We start from the raw sequence: 20,303 nt of genomic DNA, 5'->3' as shown, positions 1-20,303 counted from the left end.
GACTCCGTAACTGAATCAAGGAGGAGGAAATCATGGGCTCCAGCAGAGAGAAAGGAGGTGCTCCAGGACGCTGCTGAAGTCATAGCCCATGCTCACAGCTGGGGCAGTTGGCAGGGTGAGGGGTCCAGGAAAAGATGGAAACAGCAGTTATGCAACAAATCCCAACTTTGAGAGGAGGTTCACACTTCTGCAGGAGAATCTAGGGAGGAATTAATGACATGTGTGTAAAGCTGAGCCCCCCAAAAGGCAATGATTAACTGCAGGGAAAACAAAAAGTTGTGCAAGAAAGCAAATATTGTCCTAGGACACCTCGTTCTCTGCTGAGACCTGTGGGAGTGAACCTGTAATAGTGCCCATCACATTTAGATGGCGCTGGGTCAAGAGACTGAGGCCAGTGGCCTCCCTTCCCCCCAGAGGACACCGGCAGGTGACAATGTAGAAAAATCGATGAAAAGCAGTGAAAGCATGTGTGCGTGTCCTTATGAAACATGCATTTTAAATTCCTGAAGAAACAGCTAACAGTTGAATTTGCAAAGGATCAGAGTTAGACATTGTATTTATTAGTTGTTTATTATTGGCCTAAAAAAAATTCCACTTTTAAAGTAATACGTATGTCACTTTGAAGAGTTAAAACGAAAACCTCAACAGACATTAAATGGAGCAGTACTATTACTGATCCTTTTGAGTTCAGTTTAATCTCTGGTACAATCTGTTATGCATTGGACACTCCCAACTGTTTCAGACGATGCAGAATCAGACAGCTTGGCATCAGGATTTCCAAGTAGATGTGTAAGTTATTTTAAAGCATTTAACTTTAAACTGAAAGGTTTAAGAACTTGAATAATTTTGTAGGGTACTGGAACATTTAAAATAACTTGAGATTCACCATATTTGTACATGGAATCTGACATGTCTTGGTAAGGGGTGTTGGTTTGGGGTTTTGGTTGGGGTGGTGTGGCAGGTGGGATGACAAAGATGTCCATGTCCTAACCCCCAGAACCTGGGAATATTACTTTACTTGGTGAAAAGTATTTTGCACATATCATTAAGATTAAGGACCATGAGATGGGAGATTATCCCGGATTATCCAGGTGGACCCAACCTAATCACACGAAGCTTTCCTGGCTGCAGAAAACCAGACACACAGTTCAGGTGATGGGAACCTTGGCCCCGTCACTGCAAGGAACTGAATTCCTGCCCAGTGCCCTGCGTGCTCCTGAACCTGCAGGCTGACAACGTGAAGGAGTAGGAAATGGTTTCTCCCCAAGAACCTCCAGAAAGGAGTGACAATACCTTGTTGTTAGTCTGATGGGATCTGCGCCAGATTTCTGACCTACAGAACTAATATATGTGTTGGTTTAAGCCACTGAGTTTGTAGTGAAAAACTACGGCAACAACAGAGAACTAATATAGTGGTAGGCTTTTCTTGTTTGACATTTCAAACACTTAGAAACCTGAATGTGCTAAATTTATACATGCGGTTTTAAATGTTCGAGTGATTAATTACATTTGCAAATGGAGGGGGCACTGATATCCCCAGGACCCAGGGATGTAGCACGAGTAGGGGGGAGCTGGGGAGGGGCAGGGAGGGCATCTGACATGGACCACTCCGGCCAGGGAATGCGAACAGAAACAGCTCTTTGTGGGGGCTGCAGGAGCCAGAGAGGGGCTCGGAAGTGGGTCTGCCCTGGATGGGAGGCAGGGGGCAAGAGCCACACGAGCTTCCAGGTCATGGCTACGCCCCTCGCCCAGCACGGTGCCCAACACTTGCAGGTGCTTTACCATCAGTTTAAGGTGGTGGCTCCTCATGTGGGTCAGTGGCACCAACTTGCAATGGAACGTTTCCCTGGGCGCACAGCTCTCCAGGGCTGACCCCCACCCCTCAGCCCCCAGCACTATGCATGGTTCCCTGTGTGGCAGCCCCTTCGTGACCACACGGCCAGGAAATTGTGGAAGCTGACTGCACCGGACATCCTGCTCCTAAGGACACGCAGCAGCTAACCAGTCCCCCAGCACCGGCTCCCTCACCCCTGGTGGGCCGGACCCCGCCACCCTCAGCCCCACCCAGGGGCTGCGGGAGCTATGCGAAGGGAGGTTCTCACTAGCAGGCACACAGGCAGACAGGGACCCTGGTTCCCCACCCAACTGCAGGGGCCAATGCCAAGCTTCCCCAGGGAGCCAAGAGGTCGGCTTCCAGGGGGCTTGGCACCCTGAGGTGTATGGATCAAGGTCACGGCTGAGCTCCACGGTACTTGAGGAAGGTGCTGTCCAGGAAGGCGGCCAGCTTCGGCCGATCGTCCTGCAGGATGGGAGGGAGGCATGGGGGACGGAGGGGCGTGGCCCACCCTGCCGCCCTCCCAGGCTGGCCGCACCCGGCCCGCACACCTCACCTCGTGGACGAAGCCGTAGTGCACCAGCTCGGCGGCCAGGTCTTGGGCACTGTCGGCTGTGGCGGAGTAGGCCGGGGAGTGAGACCCGCAGTGCTGCCTGCCCACCTCCGCCCCCGCCCGGGGTTCCCCCACAACCGCCGCCCCCGCCCCTCGGCCTACTTGGGAGCAGGTCGTAGGTGAGCTGTCGATGAAGCCGGTCTTCCAGCACCAGGAGCAGAGTGAGCTGAGGAGGCGGAGGCAGGAGGGCGTGGTGGGCTCGGGTCGGCAGGTCCCTCTCCTCCCGCATCTGGCATCTCTGCCGGTGGCAGCCCTCCCAACCCCAAGCTCACGTGCCAGCGCGCCTGGTCCTCACTCCTCTCCAGGTTACACTGCATCTGGATCACCTGCAGGGCAGACACAGGCCAAGGTCACTCAAAGGCTGGACCTCAACCTCTGGCAGCAAGCGCAGATGCTGCCTCAAAGGGGCCAGGCAGGGGTAGTAAAAACCAGAGATGGGAAAAATCTCTAAGGGCAAACTAGAAAGCACATCTCTGCTAGGAACCTGCCGAAATTTTCAGAGGGGTAGATACTGAAGCTGGAGGATGCTTTAGGATGGTTTCACAGGTGGAGAGAACACCTGGACAAGCTGTGGGAAAGGTAGGAAGAGCAAGGTCCTCAGGGACAGGACAGTGGAAGCCCAGGATGCCAGCAAGACCAGGCCTCAGAGTGGGGGGCTGAGGACCCCTGACTGTGCCCCCCCTCAACAAGAATTCTGGCTGCGATGTGGAGGGAAGCCAGCGGCAGGCGACCAGGCAAGGGGCTGGTGCAGCATCCCGGTGGGGAACAGAGGAAGCCCAGATCAGGGCAGTAACCATAGAAACACACCCAAGGCCGAAGCCACGGCCTCTGGAAACCAGTGGGTGGGTGTGGACATGGAGAGGGAGAGGGGCTGAGGCTGCCCAGGAGTCCCCTGGCCAGCGGGGAGTCTTGCAGGAGGAGGGACCAGGGGAATCCCAGGGCCTGGGGGCATTGGAGGAGACACCAGGGCACAGATGTCAGGGAATCCGCAGGCCAGGGAGGTGAGTCAGAGCAGTGGCGTGTGCGGGACAAGGGCCTGCAGGAGCCTTTCCCTGTGGAGCCTCTGGGAGAGGGGTATCTCGCAGCTTGCACTACTGCCCCCCCAGGTTCCACAGAGTGATCAGTCAGGACTTGGCCTCCGGTAGCCGGGAGGAAAGCTGGCCCGGGAGACTTGAAGCCCCCTGGTAAGGGAGCCTGTCTGGGCAGTGGTCAGGTCTGTGCAGCAGGGGTGGAAGCTTACCTTTCTGGTCTCTGAGTCAAAAGGCTCTGGCGTCGGGGTCTTGGCCTTTGGGGCTTCCTCGGGGGGTGGGGCCAGCACACGGGGCAGCCCCAGGGGCCGGGCAGCAGCGAAGTTCATCAGCGGGTAGATCCCATTCCTAGGGACACGGTGCAGGGTGGTGCCGGCTGGTGGCTCAGGCCCGACAGTTGCCCCCTCCCCCAGCTCACTCCAGCCCTCACCTGACGTCCTCCAGGAACTTGTCGAGCTCTAAGCAGGAGACTTCTGAGTACCTGGCGTGGGTGTAAGAAGAACGTGAGGATGGCTGGTCCGGCCAGTGGGGCTGAGCTGGCCGGGAGGAGCAGGGAGGCCCCTGGGCTGCAGGTCACTCACCGCCACTGCAGCGGGGGCCGGGGGGGCCGGGGGATCTCCGCCAGGACTGCGTGTGGGTCCATCGCCTTGGTCTTTTCCTCCACCACATTCTCAGGCATGAGGTCTATGGGCCGCGGGAGCACACAGGCGGCAGGCCCTGAAGCATGGGGTCCTGCCAGGCCTTCCTTCTGCAGCCCGACCCCAGGCCCTGGCCCGCCCCCAGGCCGACCTGCCCCTCACACTGGTGCTGGATGAAGCAGTGGGCAGCCAGGAGCTTCAGTGAGTGCACCTCGAACAGCACGCGGTGGAAGAGGAGGTTGTGGGCAGAGGGCCGGCGGGCAGGATCCCGGGCTAGGCAGGAGAGGATGAACTCCTGCAGAGGGGGTGGAAGTGGGTGCAGCCTCTCTGCTCTGGCCCCAAGCCCCTGGGAGCCTTCATGCAGCTTCCGGCACAGGGAGAGGCATCCTGTTAGCCGCCAGGCCAGGACCTGGGTCTTCAATCAGGACAGTGGAGTCTTCCCGTGGCCCGGAGCTGCTTGCGCTTTCCTTCCAGTAGGCACCCCCCGCCCCAGTTTCTGTAGGGGGCCAGCACTGTCATCCCCAAATGACAGATGAAGACTGCACACTGAGGACAGACACCAGCCCCTGCTGTGGAGCCCAGGGCTGGGCAAAGCGCTGGCAGATCAGCCTGGGCCCCTGAGGTCAGAGCGGCCCAGCCTGAGCCCACCTGCCTGCCCTACTTCTGGTGCTGTGGGTCAGGACCGGCTCTGCATATGGCCTTGAGGGGTGCCTCCCTTGCCCCACATCCAGGCCCTCACTGCCTCTGGGTCCATCCTGACTCCACGTCTGTCTCAGTCCCACCCAGGCCCCACCACTCCCAGAGGCCATGGGTTAAGCCAGGTAGTCGCTGAAGTCTGGCCACAGAGGTTGTGGCTGCAGCTTCCGAGCATATGCCCTCTGCACCCACCCACCTTGCCCCCTGGCAACTTCTCGGCCCGTCTCCTGAGAGTTTACAGGCAGGGCCGTGGAGTTGGGCAGACCTAGATGCACACTCGCTCCACCATTCACGCTAAAGGCTCTTTGAATCTGTTTCTTTATAAAACTGGCATAAACACTGCACCCACACCGAAAGCATCTTTCTGGGCTCAGAATGTGCCCTCATGCCATCAGGTCGGCCCCGCAACACACCTGCCTGGTAAGACCCTCTTTTCAGGGGAAGGGCTAGTGCAGTGGACCTGGCTCTGACCTGCGCCATCTGCAGGCCTGCCTGAGGCCCCTCACTGCCCAGCCTGGAACACTGACAGCCAACTCACAGGGGCAGGGCGAGCTGCTTACCCGCATGTTGGGGTCACTCAGTGAGTGCCTGGCACGAGTGATGGCCTCCTCTGTGACCCGGGTGTCCCCGTTGGCCTGGATCTCCAGCACAGCCATCTAGGGGGCGCGGCAAGGTCAGGCGGGGGAGGGACCGGTGGGGCTGGGGGAGCTAGCTGGGAGGAGGGCCCCAGGCGACACTGGGTTAGTACCTCTAGTGCACACATCCCAAAGGAGAAGATGTCCATGGCAGTGCCATCGGCAGCCTCTGAAAGGGGAGAGCAGGTCAGGACACGTAAGGCGGATACAGGGGGCAGGGTGGGGGCCTCCTGGATTCACCTCCATACTCTGGCGGGAAGAAGTGCAGGTTCCGAGGTTCCTCCCGCTCAACACGGATGGGACTTCGAAGATCGTCAGGGAGCGCTATGAGAGAGCAAGGGGTGAGCAGACCGGGCCTCCCCATGACCCCCCGTCCCCCAGGGCCCCCACACACCGTTGGAGAAGATCCGGTGCCACACTGAGGCGGTCCCCACGGGGAGAAAGAGCAGGTGTCAACGTGACAGGGCACGCAGCGTCATCAGCATTGTGTTCCCAACAGGTCCCACCCGGCCCAGCCTCCCCACCACCCCCTCCTCCCCGCCAGCACCGGAGCCAATCTTGATGAGGCCGTTGTGCTGGATGAAGATGGTGTCGCTGGTCAGGTTTCCATGGATGATGGGGGGGCTGCAGGCGTGCAGGAAGCTGGGAAAAGGGGAGAGCCGGAGGAGCTGGGTCAGGGGTGCCAGGAGGTGGGGTGGACGGGGGAGATCGCAGGCAGGTGTTTGGGCAAGCCCAGGCCCTCACCTGAGTGCAGACAGGATCTGTGTGCACCAGCGCTTCCAGGCCTGGCGACGGATGGACTCCATGAGGTGGGCTCCGAAAGGCAGCTGGGCCCAGCCCTGCCCCGTGCCCCTCACTGTCTCTGTCCCCAACAGCACCCGGACCCCAGCCTGGCCCTGACCCACACCAGCCCACTTGCATACCTTGGCATTCATGGCCTTGTGGTTCTTTTTGGTCTTTTTGAGGAATTGCTTGAGGCTGCCTGACGACACGTACTCTGTGATGAAGATGACCTGCCAGGTGGCAAACTCACGGGCTCCACCAACAGTGGGTGCCCATAGCCACCCCACCCACTGGTGCCCTACCACCCCATGGTGTGCCCCACCACCCCAAGGTGTGCCCCACCACCCCATGGTGTGCCCCACCACCCCATGGCGTGCCCAGGGGCTCACCCGCGCTCGGGACTCTGAGGCATCCAGCCAGTACTTATGCAGCTTGACAATATTCGGGTGGTCTACCAGGGCCAGCTGCTCAAACATGGTCTGGATCTTCTCCTGGGAAGGGGGGTGCAGTCACCAGGATGATGGGGGGGGTGGGGGGGTGGGGCAGCGGGCCTTACCTCATGGACCAAGAAGGCCTTCCTGTCAGCGAAGTGCAGCTCGTTCCACACCACCTCCACCCCCTCCTCAGTGTCCATGGCCAGGAACGTGCTCTGGACCCCCGGCATGTTTCCCTGATTCACCTGGGGGTGGGGGTGGGGGCATGAGTGAGGTGGTCAGGGAAGGCTCAGTCCCTGCTCACATCCTATCCACCAGCCAGAGGGTGTGAGGCAGGCACTGGCCTTCCAGGGAGAAGCTGGGGACCCAGGAGCAGAGGCGAGGTGTCCTGGGGCTGGGCTGTGGGGATTTGGGGCATGCTTCGGGTTTTTTTGAGGATGGTTCCCAGGAGGCTAACAGGTGATCTCAGAGGCATGGGGAGGTGGTCTCGAGAGACTGGCCCTTAAGGAAGAGGGGGTTTCTTAACAGGGCGTGGGGGCCAGGCTAAAGAAGTACGAGCGCGCATCGAGAAGGAGGCCGCCTGAGCGAGGCTTCAGGCAGGTTCCCGGCCTCCTGGCTTCCTCAGAGTGCGCACGGCCCCGCGTGGCCCCAGGGCCCCTCCACCCGAGGTGGGCGGCGACCCTCCCCGCCCCGCTGTGCCCACCTGCTCCCGCCGCTTCTGCCAGCGGCCGCACGGGCTCTCTTCCAGAATGTCGCTTTCGTCCTCACTCTCGTCCTCCCGTTCCCGCTCCCGGCCCCGCCTCGGCACCAGCTCCGGGGCCGCCATGGCTCGCCCGGTCCAAGCCACCGCCCTGCGCGCGATCCGCCGCCCAGCGCCGCCGCCGCTCTCCGCCCGTCCTGGCCCACTGCCCAGACGCCCAGCTGGAAGCGGAGCTGCCGCCACCACCCCCTCGAGCCCCCACCCTGGTTCTGGGAATTGGGAGGCGCGGGCACGCGGCCGGCCCGGGGGTGGAGCCCGTCTGCCCCGCCGGAGCCGCCTCCCCGGGCCGGAGACGAAGCGGAGGCTCCACGCACAAGGCAGAGCCCTCGCCGCGCCCCGCGAAAGCCCCACCTTTCCCCGCCCCGTGCCCCACCGCGTGGAGCCCCACCCCGCCCCGCCACACCCACGAAGGCCCCGCCCACTGCACCTAGGGCCCCGCCCGCCAGTCCACAGCCCCGCCCCTCCGGAGGCCCCGCCCACCTGGGTCCCAGCCAGGCTTCTGCTGGGACGCGCAGCTCTCGGCTGCCCAGGGACCAGTCTTAGCCCGGCGACCCGAGCGCGGGGGTTTCCGTGCCCGCCTGAGGCCAGGTCCGTTGGGGCCTCCCCGAACGCGCGCTGGGCTGCGCTCACAGGCTCTGCCCAGCTCTGGAAGCCGCTCGTACTTCCTGCACTGCTTCCGTGCCTCACTCCGTCAAGCACATCGGGAAACCTGACATGGTCCCCAGGCTCCCGCCTTGGGGTGAAGACAGCGTGGAGCAGGTCGAGGGGCAGCCCGTGTAGCCCGGGGTTACACCGCGAGGATCTGAGGTCAGGCCACAGAGAAGCGTCTGTCCCTCCTCGCTTAAGGAACACATGTCTCTATTAAGGAGACAGAAAAATACCCAAGAGGTAGACTGTAATTCTGGGACGGGGGAGCCTGGTGGGCTGCCATCTATGCGGTCACACGGAGTCGGACACGACTGAAGTGACTTAGCAGCAGCAGCAGACTGTAATTCAGTTCAGTTCAGTTCAGTTCAGTCGCTCAGTCGTGTCCGACTCTTTGCGACCCTATGAATTGCAGCACGCCAGGCCTCCCTGTCCATCACCAACTCCCGTTGTTCACTCAAACTCACGTCTGTAATTAGTGACCCCCAATACTTTCCTGGGCTTCCCTGCTGGCTCAGAGGGTAAAGCGTCTGCCTGCAATGTGGGAGACCCGGTTCGATCCCTGGGTCGGGAAGATCACCTGGAGAAGGAAATGGCAACCCACTCTGGTACTCTCGAAAATCCCATGGAGAAGCCTGGTAGGCTACAGTCCACAGGGTCACAGAAAATCGGACACGACCGAGCAATTTCACTTCACTTTCACTACTTTCCTACTATCTCCTTCCTCTCACCTGCTGGGTTCCCACTCACCCTTCACTTTCTCTTTCTGGGGAGAAAGGCTGTGGACACATGTACCCACTTTCTCTCAACCCTGAGCTCTAGTGTCTCCAGCTTGGTCCAGAGGCCTTCAGCCCTGCTGGTTTCAGAGTCACCTACAACACCTCACTCCCCCACCTTCTGCACAGACTTGACTCCACTGCTGTCATCCTGATGGGACCAGCCAAGCTCCCGCGTTCCACACTCCACTCACCCAAGGTGATCCTGAGAAAATACCACTCACTGCTCAGAACTCTCTATGAAAATGGAGTGACCAGGAAGACTTGGCCCAATGCCACCTGTGCCAACCAGACACTCTGTGATCAATGTCTGAAGCTCCAGGATCATCCAAGACCTAGACCTAAACCCATGGGAAGCAGAGACCATGCTGGATACAGCTGTATGTCACCTTAGGTTATCAGTGCTTATTGTCCTTGTTTAATATCTTATATTTATAATAAGAAGAGAGAATATTGTGGAGGAACTTTCAAAAAGTTGAAATCAAAGAAGAGAGCTTTGTTGACATACAAACAACTCCTTGTAAACTGTAAAAGCCATGGAGTGGAGTGAGGTACGTGCATGTTCAGTCGTGTTCAACTCAGTGGCCCTAAAGACTGTTGCCTGTGAGGCTTCTCTGTCCATGGAATTTTCCAGAAAGAATACTGCAGGGGGTATTGCTCCTACAGGGAATCTTCCAACCCCAGAGCCTGAACCTGCAGCTTCTGCATTGGCAGGCAGATTCTTTACCACTGAGCAACCTGGGAAGCCATTGAAAAGGCCATCAGTTCAGTTCAGTTTAGTAGCTCAGTTGTGTCCAACTCTTTGTGACCCCATGGACCACAGCATGCCAAGCCTCCCTGTCCATCACCAACTACTGGAGTCTACTCAAACTCATGTCCATTGAGTCGGTAATGCCATCCAACCATCTCATCCTCTGTTGTCCCCTTCTCCCACCTTCAATCTTTCCCAGCATCAGGGTCTTTTGAACTGAGTCAACTCTTCGCATCAGGTGGCCAAAGTATTGGAGCTTCAGCTTCAACATCAGGACTTCCAATGAACACTCAGGACTGATCTCCTTTAGGATATACTGGTTTGATCTCCTTGCAGTCCAAGGGACTCTCAAGAATCTTCTCCAACACCACAGTTCAAAAGCATCAATTATTCTGCGGTCAGTTTTCTTTATAGTCCAACTCTCACATCCATAAATGACTACTGGAAAAACCACAGTCTTAATGAGACGGACCTATGTTGCAAAGTAATGTTTCTGCTTTTTAATATGCTGTCTAGGTTGGTCATAACTTTTCTTCCAAGGAGTAAGCGTCTTTTAATTTCATGGCTGCAGTCACCATCTGCAGTGATTTTGGAGCCCTAAAAAATAAAGTCAGCCACCGTTTCCACATCTATTTGTCATGAAGTGATGGGACCGGATACCATGTTCTTAGTTTTTTGAATGTTGAGCTTTAAGTCAAAATTTTCACTCTCCTCTTTCACTTTCATCAAGAGGCTTTTCATTTCTTCTTCAGTTTCTGCCATAAGGGTGGTATCATCTGCATATCTGAGGTTATTGATATTTCTCCTGGCAAGCTTGATTCTAGCTTGTGCCTCATACAGCCCAGCGTTTCACATGATGTGCTCTGCACATAAGTTAAATATACATGGTGACAATATACAGCCTTGATGTACTCCTTTTCCTATTTGGAACCAGTCTGTTGTTCCATGTCCAGTTCTAACTGTTGCTTCCTGACCTGCATACAGGATTCTAAAGAGGCAGGTCAGATAGTCTGATTTCCCATCTCTTGAAAAATTTTCCACAGTTTATTGTGATCCACACAGTCAAAGGCTTTGGGGTAGTCATTAAGCAGAAATAGATATTTTTCTGGAACTCTCTTGCTTTTTCCATGATCCTGTGGATGTTATCAATTTGATCTCTGGTTCCCCTGCATTTTCTAAAACCAGCTTGAACATCTGCAAGTTCATGGTTCACATATTGCTGAAGACCGGCTTGGAGAATTTTGAGGATTACTTTACTAACGTGAGATGAGTGCAATTGTGCGGTAGTTTGAGCATTCTTTGGCATGGCCTTTCTTTGGGATTGGAATGAAAACTGACATTTTCCAGTCTTGTGGCCACTGCTGAGTTTTCCAAATTTGCTGGCATATTGAGTGCAGCACTTTCACAGCATCATCTTTCAGGATTTGAAATAGCTCCACTGGCATTTCATCACCACCGCTAGCTTTGTTTGCAGTGATGCTTCCTAAGGTCCACTTGACTTTACATTCCAGATGTTGGGATCTAGGTGAGGGATCACACCATCATGATTATCTGAGTCATGGAGATCTTTTTTGTACAGTTCTGTGTATTCTTAATATCTTCTGCTTCTGTTAGGTCCATACCCTTTCTGTCCTTTACTGAGCCCATCATTGCATGAAATGTTCCCTTGGTAGCTCTAATTTTCTTGAAATCTCTAGTCTTTCCCGTTCTATTGTTTTCCTCTATTTCTTTGCACTGATCACTGAGGAAGGAAGTGATTACTGATTACTGTAAAGGCCACACCACCAAACAAATCTGATGAGGAGAACGCACAGGGGGGTCAGGCTAACAGGAACGGTGGTATCGAGTGACAGAATGAGCCCAGCCTCTGCAAAGCACAGCACTACCATGGAAAACCAGGGCAGGAGGACAGCAAACTGAGAGCCACAAGCATTTACTAAACCAAGAAATTGATAGAAAATGGTTTAGTCAAATCAGAAAAAAAAAAATCAATATGAAGAAGCCATTTAGATGAAATGGGATTTTAACAAAACATGCATAGCCTCTACTGTGGTAAAAAGTGAAAGTGAAGTCACTCAGTCACATACAGCTCTTTGGAACCTCGTGGACTATAGACTATCAGGCTTCTTGAAACATGGGATTTCCCAGGCAAGAGTATCAGAGTGAGTTGTCATTTCCATACCGAGGGGATCTTTCCGATCAAGGGATTGAACCTGGGTCTCCCACATTATAGGCAGACACTTTTCCCATATGAGCCACCAGGGAAGGTCCCTCAACTATGATAGGTGCAGATAAGAAGAAAGGAACCCTTGATACGAAATAAGCTAGATACTACAGAGATTTCACAGGAGTAATTGCAAAGAACTGTAAATTCAAAACTCTATAGAAAAAAGACGATAAAGGTCATGACTTTAATGGAAATAGACTAATATAAGCCATTACAATCAACACTAGGTGACAGAAAGGAAGGTAATTAACAGGCAGGAAAACAAAATGAACAGGTATATCACGATACATATTCTAAAAAACTGTAATGTATTATTAACAAAAGAAAAAAAATTAGTCAAGACGATGAAGAATCATTTTCCAGTGAGAGAAAGAAATAACAGCCCCGATTCAGGGTCAGGAGTAGCCCTCTGGAGCAGCTGCACGTACGTGAGGTTCTCGTGCGTGTTGGGGTCGAAGAAGCCCTTGGTGTCGTCGCTGGGGTCCTCCAGCACGCGGTTCATCTCCTCGTCGAAGTAGCCGCGCTGGTAGGCCACGTCCACGGGCACGCGGTGGCTGTGCACGGGGTCGATGACGCCGCCCGTGGCGATCTGGGCCTCCAGCAGGCGGATGCCGTGCTCGCGCACGATGAGGTCCTTCTTCATGGCCTGGAAGAGGGAGATCTGCTGCCCGGTGTAGGGGTCGGTGTAGCCGGTGACCGCGCGCTCGGCCGACAGCAGCTTCTCCTGGAGCTCGCCGCCCACCACGCCCGCGGCCACCGCCTCCTCCACGGACAGCTTCTGGTTGCGCACCGGGTCGATGACGAAGCCCGTGGCCGCCTGCGCCTCCAGCAGCACCAGGGCCGTGCCCGGCCGCAGGACGCCCTTCCACATGGCCTGGTAGATGCTCATCTTCTCCTGGCGCCCGGGCTCGTCCTTGGCGGGGACCAGCACGCCCGCGATGCAGCTGGTGCCCTCCAGGTAGCGCTTCACCGAGTCCATCTCCGTCACCTCCTGCAGGGTCTTGGTGCCCTGGGCCAGGTCCCGCAGGGTCTCGGGGCCCAGGATCCCGGACGTGTGCAGCTCGGAGGCCGACACCTGGCGCCTCAGGCCCCGGAAGGACACCTTGCTCAGCCGCTCCTCCGTCTCCTCGATGAGCTGGGTGAGGACGGCGACCAGGGCGGGCAGGGCCAGGGCGCCGGCCGCGTGCTGGGCCAGCAGCTCGTCCCGGCGGGCCTGGCTCAGGTAGGAGGAGAAGAGGACCTCCCACACGGAGACGGGCCGGCCCTGGAACCGCCCGACGCGCACCTCCATGGTGGCGGCGCGCAGGGCCTGCTCCTGCAGGGCCCTGGCGGCATCCGCGGCGTCGGCGTCCTGGCCGGAGGAGGGTCCCGCGTCGGCCCCCTCGCCCGGCCCCTGGGGCCCGGGCTCCCGCTGCCCGGAGGCTGCGCCCCCTTGGGAGGGGGCCGCCTCAGCCTCCTCGATGATGGTGGTCAGCCTGCGGGTCAGCGCGGGCAAGCCCAGCGTCCCCGACCCGAACTGGGCCAGCAGCTGCTCCCGCGTGGCGGCGCTCACGTAGCCGGAGGCCAGCACGTCCCACACGGGCACCGCGGGCCCCCGCAGGCGGCCCACCCGGACCTCCATGGTGGCGGCGCGCAGCGCCCCCCGAGGGTCCGGGGCGCCGGGGCGCGCCACCCCAGCCTCGGCCTCGGCCTCGGCCTCGGCCTCGGCCAGCAGCGAGACGAGGGCAGCGCCCACCTCCTGCGCGGTCAGCGAGCCCTCCCGGTACCGGCGCAGCAGGTCCTGCCGCTGACTCTCGGACACCTCCCGGTAGAAGAGGAGCTCCCACACGGAGACGCGCTGGCCCCGCGGGAGCCCCGCGCCCAGCGTCACGCGGGTGTCTCGCAGGGCGGCGCGCAGCTCCTCGCCCAGCTGGTGGAGGGCGGAGCCCCGGCCGGCCAGCTGCAGCATGTAGAGCCCCGTGTCGGGGTCGCGCACGCAGCGCCGCAGCAGCTGCACGTACGTGAGGTTCTCGTGCGTGTTGGGGTCGAAGAAGCCCTTGGTGTCGTCGCTGGGGTCCTCCAGCACGCGGTTCATCTCCTCGTCGAAGTAGCCGCGCTGGTAGGCCACGTCCACGGGCACGCGGTGGCTGTGCACGGGGTCGATGACGCCGCCCGTGGCGATCTGGGCCTCCAGCAGGCGGATGCCGTGCTCGCGCACGATGAGGTCCTTCTTCATGGCCTGGAAGAGGGAGATCTGCTGCCCGGTGTAGGGGTCGGTGTAGCCGGTGACCGCGCGCTCGGCCGACAGCAGCTTCTCCTGGAGCTCGCCGCCCACCACGCCCGCGGCCACCGCCTCCTCCACGGACAGCTTCTGGTTGCGCACCGGGTCGATGACGAAGCCCGTGGCCGCCTGCGCCTCCAGCAGCACCAGGGCCGTGCCCGGCCGCAGGACGCCCTTCCACATGGCCTGGTAGATGCTCATCTTCTCCTGGCGCCCGGGCTCGTCCTTGGCGGGGACCAGCACGCCCGCGATGCAGCTGGTGCCCTCCAGGTAGCGCTTCACCGAGTCCATCTCCGTCACCTCCTGCAGGGTCTTGGTGCCCTGGGCCAGGTCCCGCAGGGTCTCGGGGCCCAGGATCCCGGACGTGTGCAGCTCGGAGGCCGACACCTGGCGCCTCAGGCCCCGGAAGGACACCTTGCTCAGCCGCTCCTCCGTCTCCTCGATGAGCTGGGTGAGGACGGCGACCAGGGCGGGCAGGGCCAGGGCGCCGGCCGCGTGCTGGGCCAGCAGCTCGTCCCGGCGGGCCTGGCTCAGGTAGGAGGAGAAGAGGACCTCCCACACGGAGACGGGCCGGCCCTGGAACCGCCCGACGCGCACCTCCATGGTGGCGGCGCGCAGGGCCTGCTCCTGCAGGGCCCTGGCGGCATCCGCGGCGTCGGCGTCCTGGCCGGAGGAGGGTCCCGCGTCGGCCCCCTCGCCCGGCCCCTGGGGCCCGGGCTCCCGCTGCCCGGAGGCTGCGCCCCCTTGGGAGGGGGCCGCCTCAGCCTCCTCGATGATGGTGGTCAGCCTGCGGGTCAGCGCGGGCAAGCCCAGCGTCCCCGACCCGAACTGGGCCAGCAGCTGCTCCCGCGTGGCGGCGCTCACGTAGCCGGAGGCCAGCACGTCCCACACGGGCACCGCGGGCCCCCGCAGGCGGCCCACCCGGACCTCCATGGTGGCGGCGCGCAGCGCCCCCCGAGGGTCCGGGGCGCCGGGGCGCGCCACCCCAGCCTCGGCCTCGGCCTCGGCCTCGGCCTCGGCCAGCAGCGAGACGAGGGCAGCGCCCACCTCCTGCGCGGTCAGCGAGCCCTCCCGGTACCGGCGCAGCAGGTCCTGCCGCTGACTCTCGGACACCTCCCGGTAGAAGAGGAGCTCCCACACGGAGACGCGCTGGCCCCGCGGGAGCCCCGCGCCCAGCGTCACGCGGGTGTCTCGCAGGGCGGCGCGCAGCTCCTCGCCCAGCTGGTGGAGGGCGGAGCCCCGGCCGGCCAGCTGCAGCATGTAGAGCCCCGTGTCGGGGTCGCGCACGCAGCGCCGCAGCAGCTGCACGTACGTGAGGTTCTCGTGCGTGTTGGGGTCGAAGAAGCCCTTGGTGTCGTCGCTGGGGTCCTCCAGCACGCGGTTCATCTCCTCGTCGAAGTAGCCGCGCTGGTAGGCCACGTCCACGGGCACGCGGTGGCTGTGCACGGGGTCGATGACGCCGCCCGTGGCGATCTGGGCCTCCAGCAGGCGGATGCCGTGCTCGCGCACGATGAGGTCCTTCTTCATGGCCTGGAAGAGGGAGATCTGCTGCCCGGTGTAGGGGTCGGTGTAGCCGGTGACCGCGCGCTCGGCCGACAGCAGCTTCTCCTGGAGCTCGCCGCCCACCACGCCCGCGGCCACCGCCTCCTCCACGGACAGCTTCTGGTTGCGCACCGGGTCGATGACGAAGCCCGTGGCCGCCTGCGCCTCCAGCAGCACCAGGGCCGTGCCCGGCCGCAGGACGCCCTTCCACATGGCCTGGTAGATGCTCATCTTCTCCTGGCGCCCGGGCTCGTCCTTGGCGGGGACCAGCACGCCCGCGATGCAGCTGGTGCCCTCCAGGTAGCGCTTCACCGAGTCCATCTCCGTCACCTCCTGCAGGGTCTTGGTGCCCTGGGCCAGGTCCCGCAGGGTCTCGGGGCCCAGGATCCCGGACGTGTGCAGCTCGGAGGCCGACACCTGGCGCCTCAGGCCCCGGAAGGACACCTTGCTCAGCCGCTCCTCCGTCTCCTCGATGAGCTGGGTGAGGACGGCGACCAGGGCGGGCAGGGCCAGGGCGCCGGCCGCGTGCTGGGCCAGCAGCTCGTCCCGGCGGGCCTGGCTCAGGTAGGAGGAGAAGAGGACCTCCCACACGGAGACGGGCCGGCCCTGGAACCGCCCGACGCGCACCTCCATGGTGGCGGCGCGCAGGGCCTGCTCCTGCAGGGCCCTGGCGGCATCCGCGGCGTCGGCGTCCTGGCCGGAGGAGGGTCCCGCGTCGGCCCCCTCGCCCGGCCCCTGGGGCCCGGGCTCCCGCTGCCCGGAGGCTGCGCCCCCTTGGGAGGGGGCCGCCTCAGCCTCCTCGATGATGGTGGTCAGCCTGCGGGTCAGCGCGGGCAAGCCCAGCGTCCCCGACCCGAACTGGGCCAGCAGCTGCTCCCGCGTGGCGGCGCTCACGTAGCCGGAGGCCAGCACGTCCCACACGGGCACCGCGGGCCCCCGCAGGCGGCCCACCCGGACCTCCATGGTGGCGGCGCGCAGCGCCCCCCGAGGGTCCGGGGCGCCGGGGCGCGCCACCCCAGCCTCGGCCTCGGCCTCGGCCAGCAGCGAGACGAGGGCAGCGCCCACCTCCTGCGCGGTCAGCGAGCCCTCCCGGTACCGGCGCAGCAGGTCCTGCCGCTGACTCTCGGACACCTCCCGGTAGAAGAGGAGCTCCCACACGGAGACGCGCTGGCCCCGCGGGAGCCCGCGCCAGCGTCACGCGGGTGTCTCGCAGGGCGGCGCGCAGCTCCTCGCCCAGCTGGTGGAGGGCGGAGCCCCGGCCGGCCAGCTGCAGCATGTAGAGCCCCGTGTCGGGGTCGCGCACGCAGCGCCGCAGCAGCTGCACGTACGTGAGGTTCTCGTGCGTGTTGGGGTCGAAGAAGCCCTTGGTGTCGTCGCTGGGGTCCTCCAGCACGCGGTTCATCTCCTCGTCGAAGTAGCCGCGCTGGTAGGCCACGTCCACGGGCACGCGGTGGCTGTGCACGGGGTCGATGACGCCGCCCGTGGCGATCTGGGCCTCCAGCAGGCGGATGCCGTGCTCGCGCACGATGAGGTCCTTCTTCATGGCCTGGAAGAGGGAGATCTGCTGCCCGGTGTAGGGGTCGGTGTAGCCGGTGACCGCGCGCTCGGCCGACAGCAGCTTCTCCTGGAGCTCGCCGCCCACCACGCCCGCGGCCACCGCCTCCTCCACGGACAGCTTCTGGTTGCGCACCGGGTCGATGACGAAGCCCGTGGCCGCCTGCGCCTCCAGCAGCACCAGGGCCGTGCCCGGCCGCAGGACGCCCTTCCACATGGCCTGGTAGATGCTCATCTTCTCCTGGCGCCCGGGCTCGTCCTTGGCGGGGACCAGCACGCCCGCGATGCAGCTGGTGCCCTCCAGGTAGCGCTTCACCGAGTCCATCTCCGTCACCTCCTGCAGGGTCTTGGTGCCCTGGGCCAGGTCCCGCAGGGTCTCGGGGCCCAGGATCCCGGACGTGTGCAGCTCGGAGGCGACACCTGGCGCCTCAGGCCCCGGAAGGACACCTTGCTCAGCCGCTCCTCCGTCTCCTCGATGAGCTGGGTGAGGACGGCGACCAGGGCGGGCAGGGCCAGGGCGCCGGCCGCGTGCTGGGCCAGCAGCTCGTCCCGGCGGGCCTGGCTCAGGTAGGAGGAGAAGAGGACCTCCCACACGGAGACGGGCCGGCCCTGGAACCGCCCGACGCGCACCTCCATGGTGGCGGCGCGCAGGGCCTGCTCCTGCAGGGCCCTGGCGGCATCCGCGGCGTCGGCGTCCTGGCCGGAGGAGGGTCCCGCGTCGGCCCCTCGCCCGGCCCCTGGGGCCCGGGCTCCCGCTGCCCGGAGGCTGCGCCCCCTTGGGAGGGGGCCGCCTCAGCCTCCTCGATGATGGTGGTCAGCCTGCGGGTCAGCGCGGGCAAGCCCAGCGTCCCCGACCCGAACTGGGCCAGCAGCTGCTCCCGCGTGGCGGCGCTCACGTAGCCGGAGGCCAGCACGTCCCACACGGGCACCGCGGGCCCCCGCAGGCGGCCCACCCGGACCTCCATGGTGGCGGCGCGCAGCGCCCCCCGAGGGTCCGGGGCGCCGGGCGCGCCACCCCAGCCTCGGCCTCGGCCTCGCTGGCCTCGGCCAGCAGCGAGACGAGGGCAGCGCCCACCTCCTGCGCGCGTCAGCGAGCCCTCCCGGTACCGGCCGCAGCAGGTCCTGCCGCTGGACTCTCGGACACCTCCCGGTAGAAGAGGAGCTCCCACACGGAGACGCGCTGGCCCCGCGGGGAGCCCCGCGCCCAGCGTCACGCGGGTGTCTCGCAGGGCGGCGCGCAGCTCCTCGCCCAGCTGGTGGAGGGCGGAGCCCGGCCGGCCAGCTGCAGCATGTAGAGCCCCGTGTCGGGGTCGCGCACGCAGCGCCGCAGCAGCTGCACGTACGTGAGGTTCTCGTGCGTGTTGGGGTCGAAGAAGCCCTTTGGTGTCGTCGCTGGGGTCCTCCAGCACGCGGTTCATCTCCTCGTCGAAGTAGCCGCGCTGGTAGGCCACGTCCACGGGCACGCGGTGGCTGTGCACGGGTGTCGATGACGCCGCCGTGGCGATCTGGGCCTCCAGCAGGCGGATGCCGTGCTCGCGCACGATGAGGTCCTTCTTCATGGCCTGGAAGAGGGAGATCTGCTGCCCGGTGTAGGGGTCGGTGTAGCCGGTGACCGCCGCGTCGGGCCGACAGCAGCTTCTCCTGGAGCTCGCCGCCCACCACGCCCGCGGCCACCGCCTCCTCCACGGACAGCTTCTGGTTGCGCACCGGGTCGATGACGAAGCCCGTGGCCGCCTGCGCCTCCAGCAGCACCAGGGCCGTGCCCGGCCGCAGGACGCCCTTCCACATGGCCTGGTAGATGCTCATCTTCTCCTGGCGCCCGGGCTCGTCCTTGGCGGGGACCAGCACGCCCGCGATGCAGCTGGTGCCCTCCAGGTAGCGCTTCACCGAGTCCATCTCCGTCACCTCCTGCAGGGTCTTGGTGCCCTGGGCCAGGTCCCGCAGGGTCTCGGGGCCCAGGATCCCGGACGTGTGCAGCTCGGAGGCCGACACCTGGCGCCTCAGGCCCCGGAAGGACACCTGCTCAGCCCTCCTCCTCCCGTCTCGATGAGCTGGTGAGGACGGCGACCAGGGCGGGCAGGGCCAGGGCGCCGGCCGCGTGCTGGGCCAGCAGCTCGTCCCGGCGGGCCTGGCTCAGGTAGGAGGAGAAGAGGACCTCCCACACGGAGACGGGCCGGCCCTGGAACCGCCCGACGCGCACCTCCATGGTGGCGGCGCGCAGGGCCTGCTCCTGCAGGGCCTGGCGGCATCCGCGGCGTCGGCGTCCTGGCCGGAGGAGGGTCCGGCGTCGGCCCCCTCGCCCGGCCCCTGGGGCCCGGGCTCCCGCTGCCCGGAGCTGCGCCCCCTTGGGAGGGGGCCCGCCTCAGCCTCCTCGATGATGGTGGTCAGCCTGCGGGTCAGCGCGGGCAAGCCCAGCGTCCCCGACCCGAACTGGGCCAGCAGCTGCTCCCGCGTGGCGGCGCTCACGTAGCCGGAGAGCCAGCACGTCCCACACGGGCACGCGGGGCCCCGCAGGCGGCCCACCGACCTCCATGGTGGCGGCGCGCAGCGCCCCCCGAGGGTCCGGGCGCCGGGGCGCGCCACCCCAGCCTCGGCCTCGCCTCGCCTCGGGCCTCGGCCAGCAGCGAGACGAGGGCAGCGCCCACCTCCTGCGCGGTCAGCGAGCCCTCCCGGTACCGGCGCAGCAGGTCCTGCCGCTGACTCTCGGACACCTCCCGGTAGAAGAGGAGCTCCCACACGGAGACGCGCTGGCCCGCCGCGGAGCCCCGCGCCCAGCGTCACGCGGGTGTCTCGCAGGGCGGCGCGCAGCTCCTCGCCCAGCTGGTGGAGGGCGGAGCCCCGGCCGGCCAGCTGCAGCATGTAGAGCCCCGTGTCGGGGTCGCGCACGCAGCGCCGCAGCAGCTGCACGTACGTGAGGTTCTCGTGCGTGTTGGGGTCGAAGAAGCCCTTGGTGTCGTCGCTGGGGTCCTCCAGCACGCGGTTCATCTCCTCGTCGAAGTAGCCGCGCTGGTAGGCCACGTCCACGGGCACGCGGTGGCTGTGCACGGGGTCGATGACGCCGCCCGTGGCGATCTGGGCCTCCAGCAGGCGGATGCCGTGCTCGCGCACGATGAGGTCCTTCTTCATG

General features: G+C 62.8%; 2 protein-coding genes across 3 annotated transcripts; both read right to left on the bottom strand.

The window, feature by feature from the left end:
- Positions 1-551: 551 nt before the first annotated feature.
- NRBP2 (nuclear receptor binding protein 2) lies at positions 552-7,761 on the bottom strand. 2 transcript variants are annotated; one of them, XM_018045194.1, is made up of 18 exons: positions 7,365-7,760; positions 6,784-6,906; positions 6,617-6,718; positions 6,368-6,457; positions 6,189-6,229; positions 5,992-6,086; positions 5,839-5,862; positions 5,685-5,768; positions 5,558-5,613; positions 5,370-5,465; positions 4,276-4,408; positions 4,057-4,159; positions 3,906-3,956; positions 3,688-3,823; positions 2,720-2,773; positions 2,550-2,613; positions 2,391-2,446; positions 552-2,299 (listed from the first exon to the last, which is right to left on the bottom strand). In XM_018045194.1, the coding sequence occupies exons 1-18, from the start codon at positions 7,485-7,487 to the stop codon at positions 2,231-2,233; spliced, it is 1,500 nt and encodes a 499-aa protein (XP_017900683.1). In that variant the 5' UTR covers positions 7,488-7,760; the 3' UTR covers positions 552-2,230. The 2 variants fall into 2 exon arrangements, with proteins under 2 accessions (XP_017900683.1, XP_017900682.1); XM_018045193.1 differs by having other exon boundaries at positions 552-2,446; positions 7,365-7,761.
- A 4,219-nt stretch (positions 7,762-11,980) lies between these two features.
- EPPK1 (epiplakin 1) lies at positions 11,981-20,302 on the bottom strand. The gene is given in 14 exon segments (XM_018045192.1): positions 11,981-16,814; positions 16,816-17,593; positions 17,596-17,892; positions 17,895-18,180; positions 18,183-18,374; positions 18,376-18,449; positions 18,452-18,557; positions 18,559-18,792; positions 18,794-19,208; positions 19,210-19,411; positions 19,414-19,651; positions 19,653-19,761; positions 19,763-19,941; positions 19,943-20,302. Coding segments are annotated over 14 exon segments (8,112 nt in total). The 3' UTR covers positions 11,981-12,172.
- Position 20,303: the final 1 nt, after the last annotated feature.

The sequence above is a fragment of the Capra hircus genome, unplaced genomic scaffold (genome assembly GCF_001704415.2).
Source record: "Capra hircus breed San Clemente unplaced genomic scaffold, ASM170441v1, whole genome shotgun sequence".
In the NCBI taxonomy this organism is placed as follows: domain Eukaryota; kingdom Metazoa; phylum Chordata; class Mammalia; order Artiodactyla; family Bovidae; genus Capra; species Capra hircus.
Note: the sequence above shows the minus strand (reverse complement) of the source record. Positions and strands in the feature narration are given on the sequence as shown.

Excerpts from the sequence above, each read along its gene's own strand:
- NRBP2 (XM_018045193.1), bottom strand. The coding sequence starts at position 7,487 with ATGGCGGCCCCGGAGCTGGTGCCGAGGCGGGGCCGGGAGCGGGAACGG. Across the intron at positions 6,458-6,616 it reads CCTCAGAGTCCCGAGCGCGG|GTCATCTTCATCACAGAGTA; the intron begins GTGAGCCCCTGG and ends GCCACCTGGCAG. Across the intron at positions 6,087-6,188 it reads CAGATCCTGTCTGCACTCAG|CTTCCTGCACGCCTGCAGCC; the intron begins GTGAGGGCCTGG and ends CCCTTTTCCCAG.